The sequence below is a fragment of the Pimephales promelas genome, chromosome 8, assembly GCF_988280905.1.
Source record: "Pimephales promelas chromosome 8, fPimPro1.hap1.1, whole genome shotgun sequence".
Taxonomy (NCBI): Eukaryota; Metazoa; Chordata; class Actinopteri; order Cypriniformes; family Leuciscidae; genus Pimephales; species Pimephales promelas.
Genome location: NC_142776.1, coordinates 5,690,460 through 5,714,656, shown reverse-complemented (window position 1 = coordinate 5,714,656; position 24,197 = coordinate 5,690,460). Strand labels below are relative to the sequence as shown.

General features: G+C 36.4%; 2 protein-coding genes across 4 annotated transcripts; one reads left to right on the top strand and one right to left on the bottom strand.

Annotated features, from left to right (window-relative positions):
- Positions 1–27: 27 nt before the first annotated feature.
- Positions 28–3,861, top strand: LOC120491540 (claudin-10). The gene is made up of 5 exons (XM_039689451.2): positions 28–766; positions 2,287–2,448; positions 2,523–2,604; positions 3,132–3,239; positions 3,342–3,861. Exons 1-5 carry the CDS (start codon positions 535–537, stop codon positions 3,559–3,561), a joined length of 804 nt encoding a protein of 267 aa, XP_039545385.2. The 5' UTR covers positions 28–534; the 3' UTR covers positions 3,562–3,861.
- Positions 2,816–22,774, bottom strand: dzip1 (DAZ interacting zinc finger protein 1). 3 transcript variants are annotated; one of them, XM_089133781.1, is made up of 20 exons: positions 22,582–22,774; positions 21,509–21,627; positions 20,611–21,231; positions 16,392–16,476; positions 15,654–15,784; positions 15,402–15,560; positions 13,966–14,094; positions 13,821–13,883; positions 13,609–13,737; positions 12,363–12,411; positions 12,213–12,260; positions 11,731–11,790; positions 10,729–10,880; positions 10,453–10,639; positions 8,736–8,889; positions 7,686–8,008; positions 7,457–7,599; positions 6,887–7,061; positions 3,966–4,015; positions 2,816–3,463 (listed from the first exon to the last, which is right to left on the bottom strand). In XM_089133781.1, exons 2-20 carry the CDS (start codon positions 21,509–21,511, stop codon positions 3,437–3,439), a joined length of 2,688 nt encoding a protein of 895 aa, XP_088989907.1. In that variant the 5' UTR covers positions 21,512–21,627; positions 22,582–22,774; the 3' UTR covers positions 2,816–3,436. The 3 variants fall into 3 exon arrangements, with proteins under 3 accessions (XP_088989907.1, XP_039545380.2, XP_039545382.2); XM_039689446.2 differs by lacking the exon at positions 2,816–3,463 and having other exon boundaries at positions 3,869–4,015; positions 22,582–22,773; XM_039689448.2 differs by lacking the exons at positions 2,816–3,463; positions 11,731–11,790 and having other exon boundaries at positions 3,869–4,015; positions 22,582–22,773.
- Between the last annotated feature and the right edge of the window lie 1,423 nt (positions 22,775–24,197).

Sequence of the window (24,197 nt, the reverse complement as noted above, 5' to 3'; positions counted from 1 at the left end):
TGCTGTATGTTGTTTATACATCAACAGTATGACTTTCCCTGAATGTGGAGCTCTACAGCAATAGTGTAACTTAAATGTCTGATTTAAGAAGAACACTCAACCAATATGATATCGAATACCCAGCCGATGTTCTTTCACGACAGTCCTCCACTAGTAAACTCTAATGACTGTGGAACAAAACCTTAAATCTTTGACATTTATATACTATCACCGTTTCCTTTATCACAAAACGATGTCATGGGAAATGACAAGTGATGTCCCTGGTTGTCAGATTCAGAGATTTGATAGAACTGAGAAATTGCTTATGAGGTAAAACCATGTAGTTTTACCAGTTTTAAGCTGTCATATGCCGAAAAAGCATTGTGGAGGCAATGGGTTCAGAGACCAAGATGGGAGGAAGCTGTCCTTTAAGGACACACACCACCATGTAATTTTATTCCATGATGACTTGAAACTTCTCAGCAGTTCAGGGAACTTGCTTTCCATCGATCTTTCAACTTTTCTTTCACTCATCCGTCGCTTGAAGCCGGCAGCATGAGGCGGCGAACAGTGGTAATGTATGTGGAGATCGGCTGCTTTGTGTCCTGTCTGTGTGGCTGGATGTTGATCTGCTCCACTCTGGCCACTGAGTACTGGATCTTCTCTGAGGTCAGCTCTGTAGTTCTGACCACCGGGAGCTACTATTCCAACCTCTGGATGGACTGCGTCTCGGACGGCACAGGCGTATCTGACTGTAAATACTACCCTTCCATGATGGACCTGCCTGGTGAGGAATCACTGCTTACACTTTATAAAAGATCTCACTTGTTAACATTAGTTAACGGATTAACTAACATGGACTAACAATGAGCTATGTAAATTTACTTAATAATTAACCTTTGTTAATGGTGCTTAGAAAAATGTTCATTTTCATGTTAGTTCACAGTGCATTAACTAATGTTAACAAATACAACTTTTGATCTTAAAAAGTATTCGTAAACGTTGAGATTAACACTATTAACGAATGTTGTTGATATGTTGTTTACTGTTAGTTTGTGTTAACAAATTAAATCTTATCGTAATGTTATGGAATCACACTACAAACTGCGAAAAATATTGACAAACAGTAATATTGTGAAATATTATGACAATTTAAAATGACTGTTTTCTATTTTAATATATTTTAAAATGTAATTTGAAAGCTGAATTTTCAACATCATTACTGTTGCTGATTACACATCAGTTTTCAGGGTCACATGATCCTTCAGAAATCATTCTAATATGCTGATTTTATGCTCAAAAAACATAAATTATTATTTTCAATGTTGAAAACAGTTGTACCAACAATGTACCCCCCCCCCCCCCTAAAAAAAAATTCTATGATGAATAGAAAGTTCAAAAGAACAGCATTTATTTCAAATAAACTTAAAAAAATAACTTTTAATCAATTTAACTCATCTTTGATGAATAAAAGTATTTTCTAATTTCTTTCCCCCAAAAATAAAAAAAATAAATTCTTACTGACCCCAAACTTTTGAACGGTAGTGATTAATGTTACAAAAGCTTTCCATTTCAGATCAATTCTGTTCTTTTGAACTTTTTTATTCATTAAAGAATCCAGAAATAAAAATGTAAAAAACTGTTTTCAACACCGAAGACTGGAGTAATGATGCTGTAAATTCAGCTTAGATCACAGGAATAAATTAAACTTCGCTATATATTCACATAAAAACCCACTGTTTTAAATTGTAATAATATTTCACAATATTACTGTTTTTTTTAATCAAATAATTGCAGCCTTGGTGAGCAGAAAAGACTTCTTTTAAAAACATAAAAAAATCTTACCAATCTAAAACTTTTGACCGGTAGTGTATCGGGTGAATGCAGGTTGATTTGGACACTTTTTTCCATTATAATAAAAAAGTGGAAAAAGTGTTAAATACAACCGTACTTTTATTTTTATTTATAAAAAATGTATCTTACTTTTCAGCAAAAACATTAAGCAGCAATTGATAGTAATACACATTTCTTGAGCAGCAAATGAAGGATCATGTGACACTGAAGACTGGAGTAATGATGCTGAAAATTCAGCTTTACCATCACCATCACATGAATAATTTACATTTAAAAAAAAACCCCCATACATTTTAAAATATATTATTATAAAAAGTTTTTTTTAAATAGTATATTTCATAATATTATGGTATTTTTTTTTTTATCAAATAAATGCATTTCATGACATCAGGAGAGGAGAGGCTATTCATGCGTTTGGTTAATATTAAACTCCGCTCTTGGTGTGGTTGTTAGTTTTCCTCCATGTGTGCAGGGCTCTGTCTGTGGTCTCTGTGATCTTTGGGTTCTGGGGAGCTGTGCTTGCCCTCATTGGGATGAAATGTACCAAAATCGGAGGCTCTGAACTCGCCAACGCCAGAGTCACATTCGCCGCAGCATTGACGTACATGGCATCTGGTATGAATATTCCTTCATAATCATTTTTGCATAAAACATAAACTGAGTATCACTAACTGTTGTCTGTTTTGCAGGGTTCAGTGGTATGATAGTCTACTCCTGGTGGGGAGATAAAGTGCGTTCTGAATTTGTGGATCCATATTTCTTACAAACAAAGTACGTAATTATGACGGTTGCGTTTGTCATATTACTGTATGTCTAACTTTGAACGTTTTTATTTTTAGAAAGTATATATTGTAGTAATTGACGTAAAATACGTGTCATGATGGGCTTAAAGGGGTCATATAATGAGGAATCAAATATCTTTGGTCTTCTGAGACAGAATTGGTCCTTGGATCATGAAAAAAAAAAAAACCCGAAAAACCTCCTCAGTCCAAAAATTCAATTTATCAAAATGAATAGATGCAAAAGAAAACACTGCGCTGACAGACATTGACCAACGTGGACAATCACCAGATTACAGTACGAAACTGATTCAACATACAAGCTCCAACACACACTGATCTGACAAAACCCTGGTGCAGTGTGATTGGCTGTAAGATTCTACGACAGTTAATTGCATTGACAAAGCAGCCAGTGAAATAAGTGACTGTTAAATTAAGTGACTGTGTAAAACACTTTTAAGGGCTTATTTCACGTAATATGGTCCTTTAAATTTTAAATATGAAACATTTATTTCTCAGGTTTGAGCTCGGTGCCGCTCTCTTCATTGGTTGGGGAGGGTCGTGTCTGGTTATATGTGGAAGTGCAGTCATGTGCTATTTCTCTGGGAAAGAGTCATTCCCCAAAAGGTCTGACCCGTCACACTGTATACATCTACTGTACGTGGAAACAAGTTAAATAGGAGGGTGAAATGAATATGTGGTTAAATTGGTACCTTTTTTCTTCCTCAGATTCAATAAACAACTCACAAGACCTCCAACCAAGATGACAGCACATACCAGACGTACGTACATGCTGCCCGTCTCGTCCAGACCCTCAGCTGTGTTCATCCCTCCTTCACACCAATCATACACTGAGAGAAGAGGAAGCAGAGAGAGGAGAGGAACACAAGGAAGCCAGTCATCAAGAACCGTCCGACCCATAAGGCCTCCTATAGACTCAGCTGTTTAAAAAAATAATCTAGCAACATTTGTTGACACTTTTCCAACACTAGAAATTGAAATATAACAGGAGTGCAAAGGAAAGAAGAAACTTGGAAGTGTTATAAAAAGTGAATTTAATAAATCATCTAGGATATAAACAATCAAAAAGTATGAGGCAATTATTTTAAAGTGCAATATGTTCCTTAACCGTACTTGTACCTTTATATTTCATATAAAGTAATATTTAACACTGTGAATCTACAACTCAAGGAATGAAAGGCTGTTTGTGCACTGCTGTCCCTGAATAAACACTAAGCCTGAGCTACAACAGATACTGGCTGTTACAGTTGTGAGGTTTATTAGCTGGTGAATGTTTTGGTATTGCTCTGTTGCATTTTCTTATATCTCATCTGAATCATCCCAGTCACTGACAGTCACTAAGCTGCTCTTGAGAGTGCTGCTGGTTCCTGCGTCTGTGAGGCCTGCAAAACACAAAGAAAGAAATCAGAATCGCCCTCCGAAAACCGTCCGAGGAGTCTCTGCTTATACAGTAAGAGAGGGGTCACGACTCCCGAAACACTGCTTCGAATGTCTTTTAACACCACAAAAATATACTACGGGTGCACTCACACTTTGGTTCGATTCAAACCGACTCTGGTGCGATTGCTCTGTTAGTGCGGTTCATTTGAATGAGTGTGAACGCTGCTATCCGAAACCTTGGTGTGCACAAAACAAGCGGACAGAGAGTCCTCTGTCCTCTTCCAAACAAACTCTAGTGAGGTTTGACTGAAATATGAACGCAACACAAATCTAAACGAACCAAAAACAGGACGTGATGTCACAAGATGCGACCCTAAAGAGGACAGAATGGTCAAGCGTACCTGTTTTTTCTCGTCATAAGAGCTACGTTGGCCATTACAGTTCAGTGCAGTGCTTTTGTGTGTGTAAAGGAGAAATTCCTGGAGCTTTTTTTTAACTCATTTACATGTTTTATTCTGGCCAGCTTTACTGACTGCAGAAATTAATGTTGTGAGGTTTATTCGTTATTCTATTTCTATTTTTTTTTTGTAAGTACTGTACACACAACAGAAAATATTTTAAAAAGGTTCAATGAAGTTGCAAAGTAAATAAATCGAATGGTGACTAACATAATTCTTCAAAAGTAAAACTACTACTTTAATATTATAGCTCATTTAGCTTTTGTTTATGGTAAAATAAACAATAGGTAACATGTTTTAAACATGATACATATTAAAAATGGTCCATTTAAGTTGGTGATTAAATCAATTGGCTAACAGCGACTGAATGTCCACACAAAGATGGCAATATCTGAAATCCTTGTCCTTGTGGGGACATTTTTGGTCCCCATTAAGAAAACACCTTAGTAGGGCTGGGTATTGTTAGGTACTTCACAATTCGATTCGATTTCAATTCTTGAGGCTTCGATTCAATTCGATTCGAAATTGACTTATTAGCTTCGATATCGATTCAATAATAAGTAAATACACAAGTAATTAAGTGCCTGAGTATATTTTTAAGTAATGTGTGCAGTTTTACCAATGTTAAAGAACAAATTGACCCCAGCATGTTTGTTTCCTGTCATGGTTTATTCAGCAGAATAAAATGGTAAATGGTAAATGGACTGCATTTATATAGCGCTTTCATAGACCCAATGGCCACCAAAGCGCTTTACAATTTGCCTCACATTCACCCATTCACACACACATTCATACACCGACGGCGACGGCAGCCATACAAGGCGCCATCCAGCTCGTCGGGAGCAGCCGGGGTTAGGTGTCTTGCTCATGGACACCTCGACACTTGGTCAGGTGGAACCGGGGATTGAACCACCAACCTTTCGGTTTGTAGACAACCTACATGAACCACTGAGCCACTGCCGCACCAAAATGTACAACATTGTATGTGTTGAATTCAAACACAACTGTGACAAGCACTGTACAGTGCTTTAACAACACCTCTAAAGTGCATGTAACTAAGTAGTAGAAAGTATATTTCTTTCTTCCTATACATTCAAGTTATAAAAGAAATGTAAACAGAAGCACAAAATGTGCATACTCAAAAAAGTGCAATATTATATTCTAATTATAATTTTGTAAACAATAACACTTAATAGCTGATCACACTTAACAGCAATTGCGAGTTATCAGGCCAATTCTAAGGGGGAAAAAATACTAACCTTTTTCCCTCTCAGAAGTTTATATCTCATAGACTTTATATCATGCATTTCTGACTTTATATCACGCAATTCTGACTTTATATCATGCATTTCTGACTTTATATCACGCATTTCTGACTTTATAACACCCAATTGCGACTTCCATAGTTCCCGGCTTACAGTGGAATCCAAAATGAGCCCAAACGTCGGCTTTTAATGTTGGCGGTGCAGGCTTGAATCAGGCTTGAACGGAGTGCAGCTGCTGTCCGTCATCGCGCTGTTTTGCTAAGGGCTAAAGCGCGACTTGTACAACGCTGAACGCTCTCACTAGAGTGTAGCCCACAGCGCCGCCACTGGCCTGGATGGCTGAATCGATTCATAGGATTTGATGAATCGATATTGAATTGAGAAGCAAAAAATTGCAATGCATTGATGAATCGACATTTTTACCCAGCCGGCATTAAAAAAAAGAAGTTTGCTTCCGGTTGTTTGTCAGTTGAGGTCATGGGTCGGTAGTGATTTTTATTTATTTTTTCTCCAGTGGCAGCAAGGGATAGGAAGGAAATTATTCTTATATATTTTACTTCACAGTAGTGGATAGGCTACTCTATTTTTTCATAACATAGCCTACCTGTACATGTACTCTACCACCTTGTGTGTCCTAGAATGTTACACACACACACACACGCTGATTTTAAATGTGTGCGCACAGGCAAACGCGGTTGCCTTATTGTAAAGTGTTACCGGTTCGCACGCGCGCATCTACGTTACAACAATGACGTGTGAACGCCCGTGGTTGCCTCTTTTGTTAGCATTGCTGGAGGACAACAGGCTATACAAATATGGTCCTGTACAAAAACATAAATTATAGTTCGCCTCAAATTTTTTTTATTTGTGTATTTATTTAATTTGTATTATTTCTTCCCCAATCTCATAAAATAAATTTGGGTCGCACATAAATTGACAGGGTCGGTGGGAAACCGGAACCAACTATTTTTTTTAATGCCTTGTACATCATACGTTTTTTTTTTTTTTAATGTTTTTTTTTTTTTAATTGTAAAAATGCAGAACGTTTTTTTTGTGTGTATTTTTTAAATGATGTAAATCATTTATAACCCTGATTTCTTATTAGCAATCTCTTGAAAATATGTTTGGTTAAAAAAGGAATTGTGTGTACCTGGCTTGTGCCCTTTGCCCGTCGATGAGCCCCACACACTAGTGCTGGTGTCAAGACTCTTGTCCAGGCTCTTCCTGATGACGGGCACGGGACATTGGCTGGGTTTGGGTACAGCGGGCACATCCTCTATAGAGGAGATATCCCAGTCATCATCGTCATCCTCTTCATCTGTGTACTGAAAGCAAGAGCAGAAAATCAACACTTTACAAATTTGGTATAGAGATAAAAACAGCATTTATTTAAAATAAATATCTTTCATAACATTATAAATGTCTTTTCTGTCACTTTTGATAATTTGAATGCGTCCTTGCTGAATAAAAGTATTAATTTCTTACTGAACCTAAACTTTTGAATTGTATATCTACAATATTTGCTACAGTTATGTGATGAGCTATATTATTTGACTGAAGTGCAAAAATACTTAATAATAGCCTATTTAATATATTTTTATGTCAATATAATATCAAAATATTTAGATAAATAACCTGTTCTTCATTGTTGTAGATTTCAGTGCCATTTTAATGCAACATAATATAAACACCTGTATCTGTTTAAAGGGGCAGATCTCACCTTTAGGACTTTCTTTACATCTTGCTTTATATTTTGGACAGCTGTTGGCTTTTCCAGGAATGTATTAACGCCCCCTGCTGGTTTCTGTGGGCCTCGTGTCGCCAGCTGTTTTTCAAGGCTTTTGCCAATAGCTTTGACATTACCTACAGAAAACACACACAATACAGACATAATCATTTTTCCAATTTTTGTTTGCAATACAACAACTGACATTAGAAGCGAGTCTTACTGTGAGTAATCTTCTCCACATTTCCATTCTGGTCGGTGTGTTTGTGCAGCTGTGACAGGTTGATCTCCTTGATCTCGCTGCCGTCGGTCCACTCGCTGTCGCTCTCGCTCAGAGCGGTCACATCTGTCCTGTTCGCACTGATCACGGGAGCAGCGGAGCGCACAGCAGGAGTGTGAGGGCTCGAGCGCTGATGCGTTTTAGCAGTCTGGGCTTTGACTGTGGTGCTGTTGACCGGGACAGATTTCTTCTGTGTTTGAGGGGCTTCGTCCTCAGACGTCTCCTCTTCCTCGGACGAATCGTCATCAGAGCTGAATGGAGGGGTTCTGCAAGCGAGACATAATATTTATGTTCAGACAACACAGAAAAAGCCACTGCATCTAAGTATAAAAATACTGCTAAAGAGCGGTAAAATAAAATCAGTGATCATTTAAGCCAAAGTGATATCATGAACAGCTAAATAAATTAAAGTCAACAGGAAATTGCATTTCAGCATTTCAATTCTGTAATGTGATGCATGTCTGATTCAAACTACTAATACAACTAAAAAATATTATACATTTCTGTTAAATAAATACGCATGAACTAAAATAAAGAATTAAAAACCTTACATTTATGTCAAGGCAATTTTTGAAATTTCAAATTTGTAAAAACTAAATAGACATATATATATTAAAAAAAAACAATTATAAAAACGACAAAAACAACATAATGACTATTACTTTTACTAAAAATAAATGTATTAAATATATATATATATATAAATTTAAAAAATTTAAATATTAATAAATACTATATTAGTATATTAATAATACTACAATGACACTGTTGATTTTAAACATTGGGGCATGATTGATTAAAAAAAAACTTTTTTTTTGTCCCACCAGCTTTGGATATGTTAGCAGAAAACACTTGAGAGAGTTTTTTCAAAACAAACAATACAAACCTTACAATAATGTGAATTACGAGACAAGGATTTGTATTATTTATTTTGTGTGATTTTATTTTAAATTTGAAGTAATTTACCTGAAGATAAAACCCTGACGGCCGTACCTGTGATGCTGCAGTGGTGTGGAGGTCTTGGGCAGGGTGCTGGTTCTGCTGCGTGGGACTGGTTGTGGAGTGTGAAGCTGTTTGGGAGCAGGACCTGACACCACACGAGTTACTGTTGATGGAAAACTGCTGGATCTGGGTCTGGACTGCATTCCTGCAGAAGAACAAGAAAAAAGCTGCATCCTAACTGAAACAAGTGATCCAAGCGAGGAACAAAACATCAACTAAAACGCAAAGCTTTAAAACCCACGTTTGTTCTTCCTTGTCGTTCATTCATCATCTTTGAAGTTATTTTTCACAAAGCATTATTTTGCTTTGCTTCAGCTATGATCAAGAGACATCCACTCTTGCATTTTGGGGGCAGAGCAATGAAGGGAGGGGTGTGTTTATTTGGGTTTGGGTTGATTTCAAATATCCAGTGTTTCTCAAGATATCCCTGGACCTTTTGGCAGTGTGTTCACCGAAGCGTTTTTAGCCAGCTGAAAACACCAGGCACTGAAAACGCAGTTTTTTTTTCAGTTGATACGCTTTGTTTGCTATGATATGGTATAACCGCGGAAGTGTTACTAGCGTCACATTTCACAAATAGTTTGTTTTTGTATTGTTTCTGTATGAAAATTATAAAAGTACAATGTAAAGTATTTGCTCTGGCTCTTGTTTTAAATTATTTTGTCCTGTTATTTAGATTGTTGTTTCCTTTTTTTTGCCATTGTACAAGCAGCAGGATGTGACAGTTGGTCAGTGGTATTTGTCCCGCCCCTCCTCCACTGTGATTGGACGGCTAGGTAAAAAGTGTCAGTGTTGAGTGCTGCGTTTTAACCAAAGTTGAAAATTCTTCAACTCTCGGCTTTGGTGGACACGCGGCTTTAAAGTAGTAGTTAACTTTAAAAAAAACTTTTGCTGATAATTTACTCACCCCCATGTCATCCAAGATATCCATATCTTTCTTTCTTCAGTCGAAAAGAAATTAAGGTTTTTGATGAAAACATTCCAGGATTTTTCTCCATATAATGCACTTTACTGGGAACCAAACGGTTCAAGGTCCAAAATACAGTTTCAGTGCAAACTGCAAACTGTTTAAAGGGCTTTAAACGACACCAGACGATGAATAAGGGTCTTATCAAGCGAAACGATCGCTCATTTAAAGAAACAATTAAGTTTTATAAGCTCAAATGTTCTGTGATGCACATTCGTGACTCTCCTGTTCGAACTCGTTCATTAAAATGAACATATCTTTTTCCGAATCAATTTGTTGATGATAGACTCGAACTCGGACTCGAAAAAAGATTTGTTCAATTTGATGAACGAGTTCGAACAGGAGAGTCACGAACGCGCATCACAGAACAGAGAAAGGCGACCATTTGAGCTTATAAAACTTAAACTTTGTTTTGTTTTTTTTTAAACGAGTGATCGTTTCGCTTGATAAGACCCTTATTCATCGCCTGGAATCGTTTAAAGCCCTTTGAACAGTTTACAGTTTGCACTGAAACTGTCTTTTGGACCTTGAACCGTTTGGTTCCCAATGAAGTCCATATGGAGAAAAATCCTGGAATGTTTTCATCAAAAACCTTAATTTCTTTTCGACTGAAGAAAGAATGACATGGACATCTTGGATGACATGGGGGTGAGGAAATTATCAGCAGAAGGTTTTTTTAAAAGTGAACTACTCCTTTAATGCCTTGTTCTCAGCCTTGAAACTGCAAGGGCAAATCCTGACCTTCTTCATGTTGTTTGGGCTTGGCTGGCTGCTCCGTGTTTCTCTCCTTCACTCTTTGCTCTAGTTTATGGTTGATCTCTTTCTGCGCCCTCCGATACGCTGGGTCCTCTTCCTGTCTCTTCTGACGATCAGTGATAATCTGGACCATGGTGCTCTTATACACCCCTTTAGAGAGACCACTGCCTCCCTGAAGACACCAGAGACATTGAGGTTATACAGTGCCATGGCTTCTCAACTGTCATAATTAAACATTTTTTCATGCAGTTTGACACTCACTACTTTGATGCCTAAGTTCTGCAGTCTATCATCAAGGTTCTGCTGAGCCGCCAGACGCATGTCTCTCCTCAAACCCGGGTTCTTCAACAGCTCCTGCACTTCCTGCTGCCACGACCGGCTCTCCTCGTGACTTTCAGAGATGCTAGAGGAATCTGAAAATATAAGATCAATGATTATGGTCACATGTCAAATAATTTCTACAGTTGTTGTGACAGATGCTGCCACTCATTGTAAAATACACTTTTAACTTGGTATAGCAATGCTCTATAATGCAGTTGCATAGAGACTAAATACTTTTTTTTTGAATATATAAACATTACCGTTCAAAAGATTGTGGATGTTTTACTTTTTTGAAAGAAATCTCTCCAAGGCTGCAATTATTTGACAAAAACACAGGAAAAATAGGAATATTTTGAATTATTATTACAATTTAAAATATATAATTTTAAAATGGATTTACTGCCACTTTTGATCAATTAATGCATCCTTGCTGAATAAAAGTATTAATTTCTTTCAAAACAATCATACTAACCACAAAGTTTTAACAGTATTGTATATAAATGTACAATTATTTAAAAAAGGTCACTTCAGATATTAATATTAGCTGCAAACATGGATTTTATTTATTTATATATATATATATATATATATATAATTATTTATTTTGACCTTGCATAAATAGGAAAAAATAAAAATAGTAAAATGCACAACCAAAGAAAAAATAATAATTGGAAATGCCACTGCACTTGTACAATGTCTCTTTTATATTTTTAAACCCGGAAATAACAGAGAACGGCAAACATTTCCTGTAACTGCACATTGACATTCCCTTTCTCTTGCTCTGAGCTGTCCAATAATTACATGCATGCTGTAACATCTGTGTTTACTGAGGAGACAGATCTTTAGTTTGCTGGCGACACAAGCTCAGACTGAACACGCAGACCTAAGCAACAGATCATGCAGACAGGATGCGAGCATGCCACTCAATCACTACCGCTTTACCTTTCTCCTCCTCAGACAGCTCCACTATAGGATCCAGTTTATGGACTGAGCTGGACTGCTCTAATAGGACAGCGCAAAGAGGTCAGAGAAGAGTGCAGGGGTTACGGAAGGACCGAGGCAAATTAAAATCTAAACCGCTAGCCTAAAACATTTATGATATTACCCATACTGACCCCATTAAATCACATTTTGTGGCTGTTTGTTAATACATGTACATTAGCTTTGAAGCCATCCATATGCTGGTGTCCACCATGGGGATGCTGCAACCCAATTTGCATACTGTCCATCCCAACAAGTATCCAAAATTAGAATGAGTGTGTCTCAAATTGTTACATGTAGCCCATTTTATGTTTAAAATACAGCATGATGTGATGCCACAGTGACCTGGGCTACCCAGCAAGCCCAAAAGCCTGACAACAAAGTTGCAGTTGAGATTATGCTTATCTGGAAATTGTCTAGCAATATGTCATGCAGGAACTTACCACTGACCACTACTTTAGCTTTAGTCTCTGGAGCCGGGGCAGCAACCACTGAAACAAAAATATATTTCGATTCAAATTAAGAAGGTAATTTAGCACTGATATATTAAAAAGTGATTTTACGTTTTTACGTAAAATATAATATTTACATACCTTCACGTTGCACTGTTATCGTTGGCGGCTTTGACGAGATCTGTTTCATCTGTAAAAAAGAAACGCATGTTATTTGCTAGGGCTGGGTAATAAATATCGATTTCTCGATATTAATCTATTCTCATTTTTACAAACCGATATCGATTCTTAAATCTCAAGAATCGATTAGTCATCCTGTTTCATTTGAATGAATGAGACGTATCGCGGCTGCGCACATCCAACAAATCGCACTAATCTTTGTCCTGCTTTGTTACTATTGAAATTAAACAAAGTCTCAATTTTCAAATTACGTCCATTTTCTTTAGAAATTCAAAAACATAAATAGCGTTTTGCCGTTTTGGCGCTGTGGCGTGAGATCGCTTTGGCGCAGCTCCAGAGAAGCAGCTGATCTCTCTTCCGGCTTAATAATACCAGTCACAGCGCGAAATAAACATGAATGAGCATCTGAAAGTGTGTTAAAAGATCGAGTACAACTTATCGAAATCCGTATCATGTCACATTGATTCGCTCAATCTGCGTTTCAACCGTGGAAAGACGTCAATTAAACCGCTTCAATGTCATGTATCGTCATATTTACCTCAGAAAACCCACATAAACTCGTTAGTCCACACTCGTTAGTGTTCTTCAATATTTAATGCATATTTGAATAAATCTGGCAAGTTTTTATGACAGCCACCATTTAAATGTTTATATTTCATATAATCTTCTTATTATAAAAATAAATAAAAGTGTAATTTAAGTGTTTGTATAGCTACAAAACAGTTAATTATTACCTTCATATTAGGTTAATGAAGCCTAGTAGGTTACAACTAGACTATATATATATTATATACCATAGTTTACAGCATTTAAGAGATTTGATTTCCTTGAGAAAAATTGCCATTTATTGTAACTGATATCCAAAATAATCGATATTGAATCGAATCGAATCGTAATCGAAATCGAATCGCATTGCAAGCTTGTGAATCGAAATCGAATCGAATTGTGAAATTTGTCTCAATACCCAGTCTTATTATTTGCTATTACGAAAAAAAAAAAAAACCAGCAACGCGTTATCTGAGCCCTGTCACTTTAAATTGATATGTTTCACTGAAAAGACAACATGCATAATGACAAGCTGACAACATAATCAGCATAAGTGTCCGGATATGTTCCCACATCGCTCGAACCTAAAGATTACTCTGTGGGCTAATACAGGATATCCTGAACAATCGAGCCTTTTCCTGTGCGGAGTTACAGTACTGACCTGCTTGTTTTGGGAGGCAATAATCTGCTGCTGTTCCTGCAGCCTGTGGCTCAGTTCCTGCACCTGTCTCCGCGATTCCTCCCTGCCTTCTGACACAGCAGAGCGCAGTTTGAACAGGTCCTCCTGAAGCTGATGAACCAGAGAGAGACATTACGCATTTATACGGACATGTGAGCTATTCCCATATTTAAAAAGCTACCTGTGATACCTACCAGACTTTTTTCACTGTCATGGTCCTCCTTTATTTTTTGCATTTTCCCTGTCCACTTCACCTCCTGAGTAAAGAAAAATATACATTTTATAAGTATAACTACACCTATATCAATTTCAAATCATCTGAATGTTGCATCTCCTTACTTGTTTGTGGAGTTTTTGTTGAAGTTTAACAACTTCCTGCCAGTGTTCATTGCTGGCTGATGTACTGGGCTGTGTCAGTCCTGGCTGCAGGCTTTCCTGCATATTTTTCTGCTGTAATCTTATCAATTCCTAAGGGGAGGAAAGTAAACATACTGAATGTCATTTCAGCACAATCACGTCACATAATATCAATAGCTTTTTACCTTATTTGATCAATTTATTTGATCATTTATAACATTGTTAAGTAAAATCCAGCAAAGTTTATTACATTATGTTATATTATAATTAGTGCTGTCAATCGATTGAAAAACATTTAACTAATTAATCACATATTTTTCTGTAACTAATCGAGATTAATCGCACCTGACATTAAAGTTTTTCAAATGTTTTTATATTGTAATCATTTCACATTTAATCTCTAAATGAATGTAGAAACAACAGAAAGACAGAAGCTTTTCAGAAGACAGTTCTTTTTTTATGAAAGAACAACTGCTACACCTCTATGAAATATGCATTTTTCTCAATTCTAGCCGTTACAGCCATTCAGCATTACAGTATAACTGAAAGCTATAAATTTTAACATTTATTAGGCTTTCAGAAAATATAAAAACTTTTAATTTAACTTAAATCTTCACATAAACCCATTATAATAAATGTCACATTTACCTATGCCCTTTAATATATCTTTTTTTCTATTGGTCAAGCCAAACCACATCAGATTTTTACTTACCCTGTAGAAATGTACAAAAAGTTAGTTTTCAGAGAAACTAACAGAAATTGCAGAAATTGAATAAAGTAAATTATAAATTAAATATAGATTCCTTATTAAAGCAATAAAAGTTATTTAGTCAAGAGCAGTGAGTGATTTTCTCTTTTTCTTTTGTTCTTTAATTATCCTTTATTTTTTAATTAGGCGCCTGTCACTTTAAGATCTGCCGCAGATCTGACACGTGTCTCATTTTCTTAGAACTCTTTACACTCATTTAAAACTTCATTTAACTAATTTAAAACTATAGACCATTTCACAAGATGTAAACAACACTGGTCCAGAAACACTTCCTGTTTCAGTTTGTAACTGTTTTCTTTATTTTACATGTAAAGAAAAAATCTTAAAGATGTTTGTTTAACTTTTTGATTCAGTTTTAAATGTTCTGTTGGTTGTATTTTATCCCAGCTTTTATGTAGTGTTAAAAAACTGAAACAGGAAGTGCTTCTAGACCAGTGTTGTTTACATCTTGTGAAATGGTCTATACTTGTGAGGATACTCAACAAAATGGGCATTTTGGCATAATTTTGTGTTTTTGTCCGTTCAACCGCTGACAACAACGGCTTTCTGTGCGGACGAATCATGTGTGTGTGTGTCAAACAGACAGGCGATACACAGAAGCGCGCCTATATGGTGACCAATAAAAGCTTTGTCCGAAATAAAAACTTACGGTTTCTAGATTTCTGTTCTTTTGATGCATTGAATCCATGTCCCGTTGACAAGCTTCCTTGATTTCATCGATTTTGCTGTTCATCCGCATTTTCTCATCCTCCCTCCATATTTCCAGTTGTCGCTTAAACTCCTCCTGCCTTTGAATAAGCTCTTTCTCCTGGAAAAACATAGAGAATGAAATACTTATTTTAAATAACAACATATACAACATACTATTAAAAACATGGTGTCTTTTTTTGTCTTTTCTAACCTGTTTAGCAGTGTAGTCTTTCTGCTGTTTTTCCATTTGGGACGTGACCAGGGTCAACTGCTCTTGTAGTTTGTTGATCTCATCTTGTAACTTCACAGTCTGAATTTTTTTTTGATTATCTGTTATCAGTTCTGGAAAACATCAGATGCTTGAATCACCCTTGTGAAAAAGAAGTGAACTGCATTAATGTGAACTTGCAATGTGCTTCAGATTAGAGGTCTGCAATGCCGTGGATGTGCGGCACAGGACAAGTTTTGGATTGCTGAGAGCGGGTGTAAGAGGGAAGATACGGATATGTGTGCGGGAAGCGGGTGGGAGCGGGATAAAATAATACATATTTTTAGCTGATTTCATTTAATATAAATTTAAACTGTCACTGAATAGCAATTAACATGCAGTATAGTGTCCGAAAATATTAGCTTAGTTTTTATTTTTTTTAATTATTATTTTTCAATATATTCCCAACAAATTTAGGTTCTGGGAACGTTACTTTTTGGTTCCCAGAACACTCCTAGAACTTTCCCTTAAGGTTAAGGGAATGTTTCCGGAACGTTCTCCTTACGTTATAAAAATGGAACCTAAAAATAACCTACATGGAACGTTCCTATAACGTTCTTGTTTGGTTCCCAAAAAAATAACCCCAAGGGAACATTCGGGGAACGTTCTGTGTTTGCTGAGTAAATTCTGTAATAAGTACTCTTTTTAAAAGTATGCAAAAAAACATTGATGATCACTCACTGATGTCAAACTCCGTAGGATGTCTGCGCTGCGTGTGACTTTGCAGGAAAGAGGCATTCATGAAGGCTTTCTCACAATGTTGGCACTGAAAAACAAAACCAATCAGGGGCTTTATTAATTTACATGACATCACATCTGTGAAGAGTACCAATGCTGAAAACATTTTCTTAAATGGCTTGCTTCTCCTTTTGTGTTCCATTGAGAAAAGAAAGTCTAAAGGGTTTGTCAAAATTTCATGGTGAGTAAATGATGATTTTTGGATGATCTTATTACTTTAAAAGACAATTAACCAAAGCAGGTGGAAAAAAGCGAAGGATCATTGCTGACGATCGGAGAGAACACAAGCCCTGCTCAGGTGACGAGTTGGTGTCGGTGCAGCTCAACACAGCTGTCACTCACACTCCTCTCAGGAATGATACCAAGAGACAATGTGGGCATGTTGCCATGGAAACACCGGGTGGTGCAGGGTTGATGTTGCATCTTATCGCCGCTCTACCTCTCGCTCCAATTCACGGACATGAGGAATATCCACAACACTGCACATCACACACCACATTTAGCATCCAAAACACCCGTCTGGTACTCTCATTCAAATTTAACCACGCTGCCACTGATACCCATCAAAAACACATGCTCTGAATTTGCAGGCTGCAAATCTGCAACAAGAATGTCGCCGTAAAACATCCATTGTGTGACATAATTGCATTGCTGCATAGACATAACTTCCCAAATCAACTGTGAAATGCAATTATGTTTCAAGGATCCAGGCAAACAGGGATTCGTTGGTGTCAATATGCAGCCTCAGCAGTTTTTGTATTACAGAACCAGCTCACGAAAACAGTCCCATTTCCCCCAAGTTAAAGGAAAAATACATTTTGCAAAAAGATTAAGGCTATTTAAAGTGTTTTAGAGATTTTTTCTGCATTATTTTATGACCCACCATCCTCCAGTTGCATACTGTTGTGCGACATAAAATGTAGGCTAATTGTAATAATTGTAAGTAACCTATATATTATGGTAGAATTCATCGAAACGGTTTGTATTTATTTTGATTCATTTAAAAACATAAAAAGATTCTGTAGAGTAGTGCTGCAATAATCTGGATACATTGAGAATCTTTTTTTTTTTTAAATAGAGGTCCCGATTCTCCCATGATTCTGAACAGACAACTAAACAAAATAACCGGTCATTTGCTAAAGGTTCTCACTAAATGTTAATTGCTGTAGTCAATTTAAAAATATTGAATTACTTTGAATGATTTTTTTTTAAAAATCGGCTTGAATAAATGATTTAATGCTCAGTGTTTTTGAACAAATCTACTGAATGAATGATTCAATGACTCACTCATAAACCCTTCACTTTTTTCATTACTGGAAGAATCAGAATTTTTTAACAAATCTATTGAATGAATGATTCAATAACATACATTTCTAAAACTTTGTCGCCAACTACTGGTCTAACAATGTAATTACATTGATACATGATGCAATCTTTATTTTACTTGTCAAGTTACTTTCAAAAGATTTTTTTGCTACTGTAGACATCAGTGTATAAAAGTGTGTATAACTTTTTTCCTCATATGTCTGTGATAATTTGAATGTAACAACAGAAATAATGATGCGAATACATAAATAATGTTTGTGAAGCTGTTTCATACCTATATATGTCATGCTCTCTCTGGGTCAGCGGCAGCGAAAATACATTTAAAAGTGATCGTAAGGTTTAATTTAGAAATAAAATCACGAGGGTGTTTGAATCGAGATCGCAATATTTTAATGATTCGTTGTGCAACTCTACTGGAGAGGATGAGAATTATACAGTTATATTAATGAGAAAAACTTGTTTTTACATTAGAGTATTGAACATTTGGGGAAAAACATGCTTAACTTAAATGATAATTGTCATTGACAAACAAATATTGTTTTGTTTTACATTTTTCCCATTTGTACATTAATTTTATTACATTTCCTCCATTAACATCACAATGCAAACCAACATTAACTAAAAACAGGTCTTGTTTCAGCTACATTTTGGTAACCACTTCACTGTTCTCTGATGAAATCACTTCACGATCCTGAAATAAACAGTAAATCATGAGCAGCACTTTCATTTTGCTGACGATTCTGCTGTCAGGGGCGCCTGTGCTTTTCCTAGCAACCACATGAAACACCAGGTGTTGCCTTGGCAACAGCTGGCCACAATCAGGAAAAGGACAGTTGCATGATTACAAATGAGCAAACATCTGATAAAGCCATGAGACAAAGACTGTAACGTACATCAGAGAATTTTTGAAAACTAATGCAGCATGCAGTTTTATTTCAATGAAGAGACGAGTGGGAGGGACTGATGGGGGATGGGCGCTTTGATTTGTTTCCTCCATTTAAAGCTCTTTTATAAGTAGAGTACAAGTCATCGGCTGACACCATCTGCCCTATTCTCCAAATCCTGAATGCTGTGTCCAAAAAACATAGCGTCTGGTGATTAGCTAATCCTGTCCCGGCCTGCTTGTCCTGATTAAGGACTTAAAAGTGTTGACAACACTTAGTTCAGGATAAAAACTTATTTACATACATCTACTGTATACATACATCTACTGTATACGAAAGCAACATTTTAGTCCACGTCTGTTCTCTTTAATGCCCTCTATTAGCTAATATACTCCTAAAGTTAACCGAATTTACTTTTCATTAAAATGTTTAATGTGGTAAAAAAACAACAACAAAAAAAAAAACAGTTGACTCACTGTAAAGTGTAATGACTCACTTTTTTCCCCCAATAAAATCAAATTCTATGAAAAAAATGGATGAGCCCATTAATATGTCCCACCCTGACTTCCTGTTTCAAAAGGACTTACACAACCATTCAAAATATTTGAGGTCATAGTGTTAAAAATGATTTCTATTTCAACATTTTTAACAATAATAATACATTTTTTTACTTGAGCACCAGCAAATCAGCATATTAGAATGATTTCTGAAGCATCATGTGACACTGAAGACTAAAGTAATAATGCTGAAAATTCAGCTTTTTAAAATACATTTTTAAAATATATTATAATAGTTTTTATAATAATAATAATATTTCACAATATTACCGTTTGACTTCTTTCAAAAATATTAAAAGGAATAAAATAAAAACATATGACACAAGAAAGAAAACTACACTTTTCAAACTAATTAATGTAATCTATGACAAACTAGAGATGGGTAACTAGGGCTGTCAAATGATTAATCGCATCCAAAATAAAAGTTTGTGTTTACATAATGTGGGTGCACTGTGTATAATTATATATATATATATATATATATATACACACACACACACACATGCTTGTATATATATTTAAGAAATATTTTCATGTATATACTGTATATAGATTTATATATAATTTATATTATATATAAATATAAATATTTTACATATAAATAAATTTTTTTTCTTAGATATACATGCATGTGTGTGTATTTATATACAAAATAATTATACACAGTGCACCCACATATATTATGTAAACACACTTTTATTTTCGATGCGATTAATCGCGATTAATCTAATTGAGGGTGACTAGTTTTCCTAGACTAAATGCTCATATCCACATTATTAGTTTAGCTATTTTTAGCGGCATTGCTCTAATTAGCATGCTGATTGTTTTAATTGATTGTTGCTTTGATTGATAGACAGCTCACTGCTGCTATAGTATTTGTTATTAATATTTGAAATTTGCCATTATTTGCTGTTTATTTTGACAAAAAGTGTTTTCATTTTAGTGCTGTCAAAACAATTAATCGCATCTAAAATAAGTTTGTAATTATATATATTATATATATACACACATTTATATTTATAAACCTTAATGCTAGATGTGACTAATCGATTTGATAGCACTATTTCAATTATTTTAATTTCCGTCTTAGTCATTTGTACTTTTAGATTCCCATTTCAATTCCCATTTCAGTTTTTTTAAGTAATATTTATATTTTATTTAAGCTTCATTTGAAGTAACGAATGATTTTTAATCATTTTATTTTACAATAGCATGCAAATTGAGATTCAGCTCCTTCACGCCATCAAACAGTGAGAAAAGCGCACGTTGAATTCCCTGGGGTCGGTGAACAGTGAGACTGGGGTGGAAGCAGAGTCTGGCCTTGGGGGGAGGCGACAGCGACAATGAAAATGCTAATACACACACATTCACACTCCACCATGGGGCTGTACAGACCTTGTGGTAATTGGCACCGATCCCCGCGCTGAACATGGCTTGCTGAGAGGCAATGATCTTCTTCCTCTGCTTCAGTTCCTCCTTTAACGTCTTGGCATCCTGGCTTTTTTTCTGCAGCTGGACGAGGAGCTGCTCTCTTTCCCGAGCCTCTGTCAGGAGTCTCTCCTCGGCCGTCTGCAGACTGACGCTCAGGCAATCCTGGGAGTGCAGCAGGTACTCCACGGTGAGCTGGGCCAACCGGAACAGCTTGATCAGGGCCGGGTCTACGGGGCTCTGACAGCGGTGGCAGCGCTCGCCCTCCACGTTGCAGAACGTCACCGCCGTGATGTGCTCCTGTAATGCCTGGAAATCCATTTCGCAGGCCACTCGGTCCACATCCACTGCATTGATCCGACGCCAATCCACATTCTCACGCCGGGCTCTGAACTTGAAGGGCGGGGGGATGCTGGTGCTGGCTGCGGATGAAGAAAGCGGTCCGGACATGGTGGATGCGGCAGGTCTGCTCTGGCTGCCGGATGAGGGCTGACTCTGTGGAGAGCTCAGTAGAGATGGGATCCCTGCTGAGGAATGAGTTCCCGGGGGATCTGACGGGAACGGGTAGTAAACGTTGTCATAAAATGGCTGAAGGGGAAACAAAGAGCAAGGTGAAATTTGTAATTCCAGGTACATAACATTTAATTCATAAACAAGCCTGTTTCTCAAGGTCACTCATAAAAAAACATTCCTGATCGATTCCACCAATGAAAGCTGCTAACCGTTACCAGCTAACAGCAACAACACAGGTCCACATGACTATGATATGAGCGTTCATTAAACGCGAATGAAATGATGAAATCGGTGATATATATATTAAATTCCACCTTATTTTGCGGCTTCGTGGTGTCTGTTGTCTCCTTACCATCTTGCGTTTTTTGTGAAGTCTTGATGAATGATCAGAGCGGCGCGCGGCACAGCAGTGTCAAGGCGTCCTGTGCGTTTCTATGGAAACAAGAGCGCGCGTCCCACTTTCATAGCACACTGCACGAGAACAGAGAGGAGGAAAAAGCACGTGCATGTTAAAGGTATTTTGGGGGGTTCCTGTTGATTTGTCACTCAACACAGTTCGTTATTATATATCAGTTCATAAATTCGATCATTTGAGCTTTGGACAGGTTTCTGCGAAATGATATACTACAAAAATGAATAGATTACAGTTTTTTAATATATAGGCCTATATTCATTAGCCCAAAACAAAATAACATATCGGGTATTTTTTTTGGCTGTGTTATTTTAAAATAGCAAAATGTGTATATTTATCTTGCGTTTGCATTAAATTTAAATTAACCTTAAAGAAAATGAAACCTGTTTATGCATGGTGAATTATTGTATTATTTAATGACATTGTTTATTGACATAAGAATATAATAAAAGTCACTAAAACGTGCCATGCCAATACTTAAATATTGTAGCACTATTTTTCGCATTAAAACAATCGCAATGGGAATGCTTAATGAACGCAATGTTAATGGGAATTAATTTGGGTTTGATAAATGTCATGAAAATAATGTCACGAATGAAAAAAAAAGTCTGATATATAAGTACTATTTTAGTTTGTTATTGAAGAGAAATTTGACGTACACAGACATGCTCTTGGTTTACCCATAAACATCGAGCAATTTTCTGTTTGCGTTACACAGACTGAACGAGAGTCTCTCAGGATTTCACCAGCCTTCTTCTCAGATTACTGCCCCTTAAAAAACATCTCAAGTTGGGACAGGCTCAGTTATGAACAAAAGCGGGGCGCGTATACAAGAACGACACGGGTCAAACCAGAAGAAAAGTTTTAAGTTTTAACCCAACAAAACGAAAAGATGAATATAACGTGAAGTTCGTCTTCAGCCATTTTCACAGCAAAACAAAGTTATTTCGGCGACTCACACACTCACCCATCGGCCGCGGAGTAACGGGAAGGACAGATGCAATGGCTCTTACCTCTCGACTAAGAAGTTTTTGCAAAGAATTCATGCAGAAGTGCGTAAAATCCTGTGCCTAAAATCCGCTTCACCGCAGCGCTGTAAATAAAACAAACGCCACACAGTTGAGGGAAACTTTAACACGGGCAGAAGCAAGCCCGACAAAGCGATTCCCCCAAAACTGTGAGGATTCAGAGCGTGACGTCACAGCACATTCCTGGCGCGAGCCTCATCTCATCTCTGGGGCTCGAGGAGGGGGAAGGGCGGGCGAGCATTTAAGGAGTCCCACAGGGAACATCCACAGGCCCGAGAACTAAATTGACTATTGGTCTTTTCTTTTATACCAGACATTCAGAAATATGCCCAGGACCCCAGGCATCATTCACCAACACCTTAATTTAGCAAGATATATATACACACATAATAACAAGAGTTCTTAACCGAATTGAAATAAAAACAGAATTTAACTCATGGAACCTAACATGAAAAATAATTAAATTATGAGCTAAAGTTTCCTTTTGACAATGTCATACTTGTTTTCTGTAGTTTTATCAAACACAATGAATGCAAGACAAAGCAACTAATCAGCTACCGCATCATATTTGAGTTTAATATTTTATCCAAGATGTATGAAAATAAATATACAGTACATAACAGGAATGAAGCTGTGCTTAGAAGAATTTTCCACCATTTTCCCTTAGGCTATGTATTTTGATTAGGCTACATCATGTTACTTAATTAGTAAAACATAATAATACTATCAGTCATGCTTATACCTAAAACAGTTTAACCCTAAATCTATGTTTATATGATAGAGACCATTTTTAAGAAACGTTGCCAATTCAACGATCGTCATCATCATAAAGTTGTGTTTCTTAGTGAGTGACGCCATCCAGTGGTATTCATTTTACAGTGCTTGTTTGAAAAACATTTCCAAGTAGGCTAGTTTTGATGTCATTTGATTATGCTTCTTTAGATTTTCCTTTACAATCTCCTGGTGCTCCCTATTAGTCTGGTGAAGCCTAATAAGCGAAGTGTAGTATTAACAGTGGGCTATATTGTATATGCAGAGATATTGTGATTTACACTAGGGTGTGATGGAACAGAATACTAATACAGCCAAACAGTGCCGTTATTTTAACTGGGCAGCAAATAGCATCTACATGTTCAATATAGATCCAAAAGCTTTTATTCATAGACCTGAATCATGAGACTATTGCTTCATATTAAATTCTTGGAAACATGCATTTTCAAAAATACCATTAGGCTATACCGTTAAGCAATGTTAATTTTCTTTGCTGAAACATTTTCATTTTCACTGATACATTTTCATTCATATTCACAATTACTGTACCAATACCCATATGATTGACTCATTTTTTGTTACAGATGATAATAGGAAATATCTTTTTTTTAAAAAGCCTAAAAGGATTTTTTTTAATGTGTAATATTTATTTATTAAATTATCTTTTTAAGATTCCTCTTTGTTTTTGCCATAGCTTCCACAAATGGTGGATTTGAAAGAAATGACACTGTAAAAAAAAAAAGTTATTACAACACGTTTTTACATTGCTTATCAAATATGTTATTTTTTAAATACTTTTTTTTAATAAATTATACAAGATTAAACTCAGT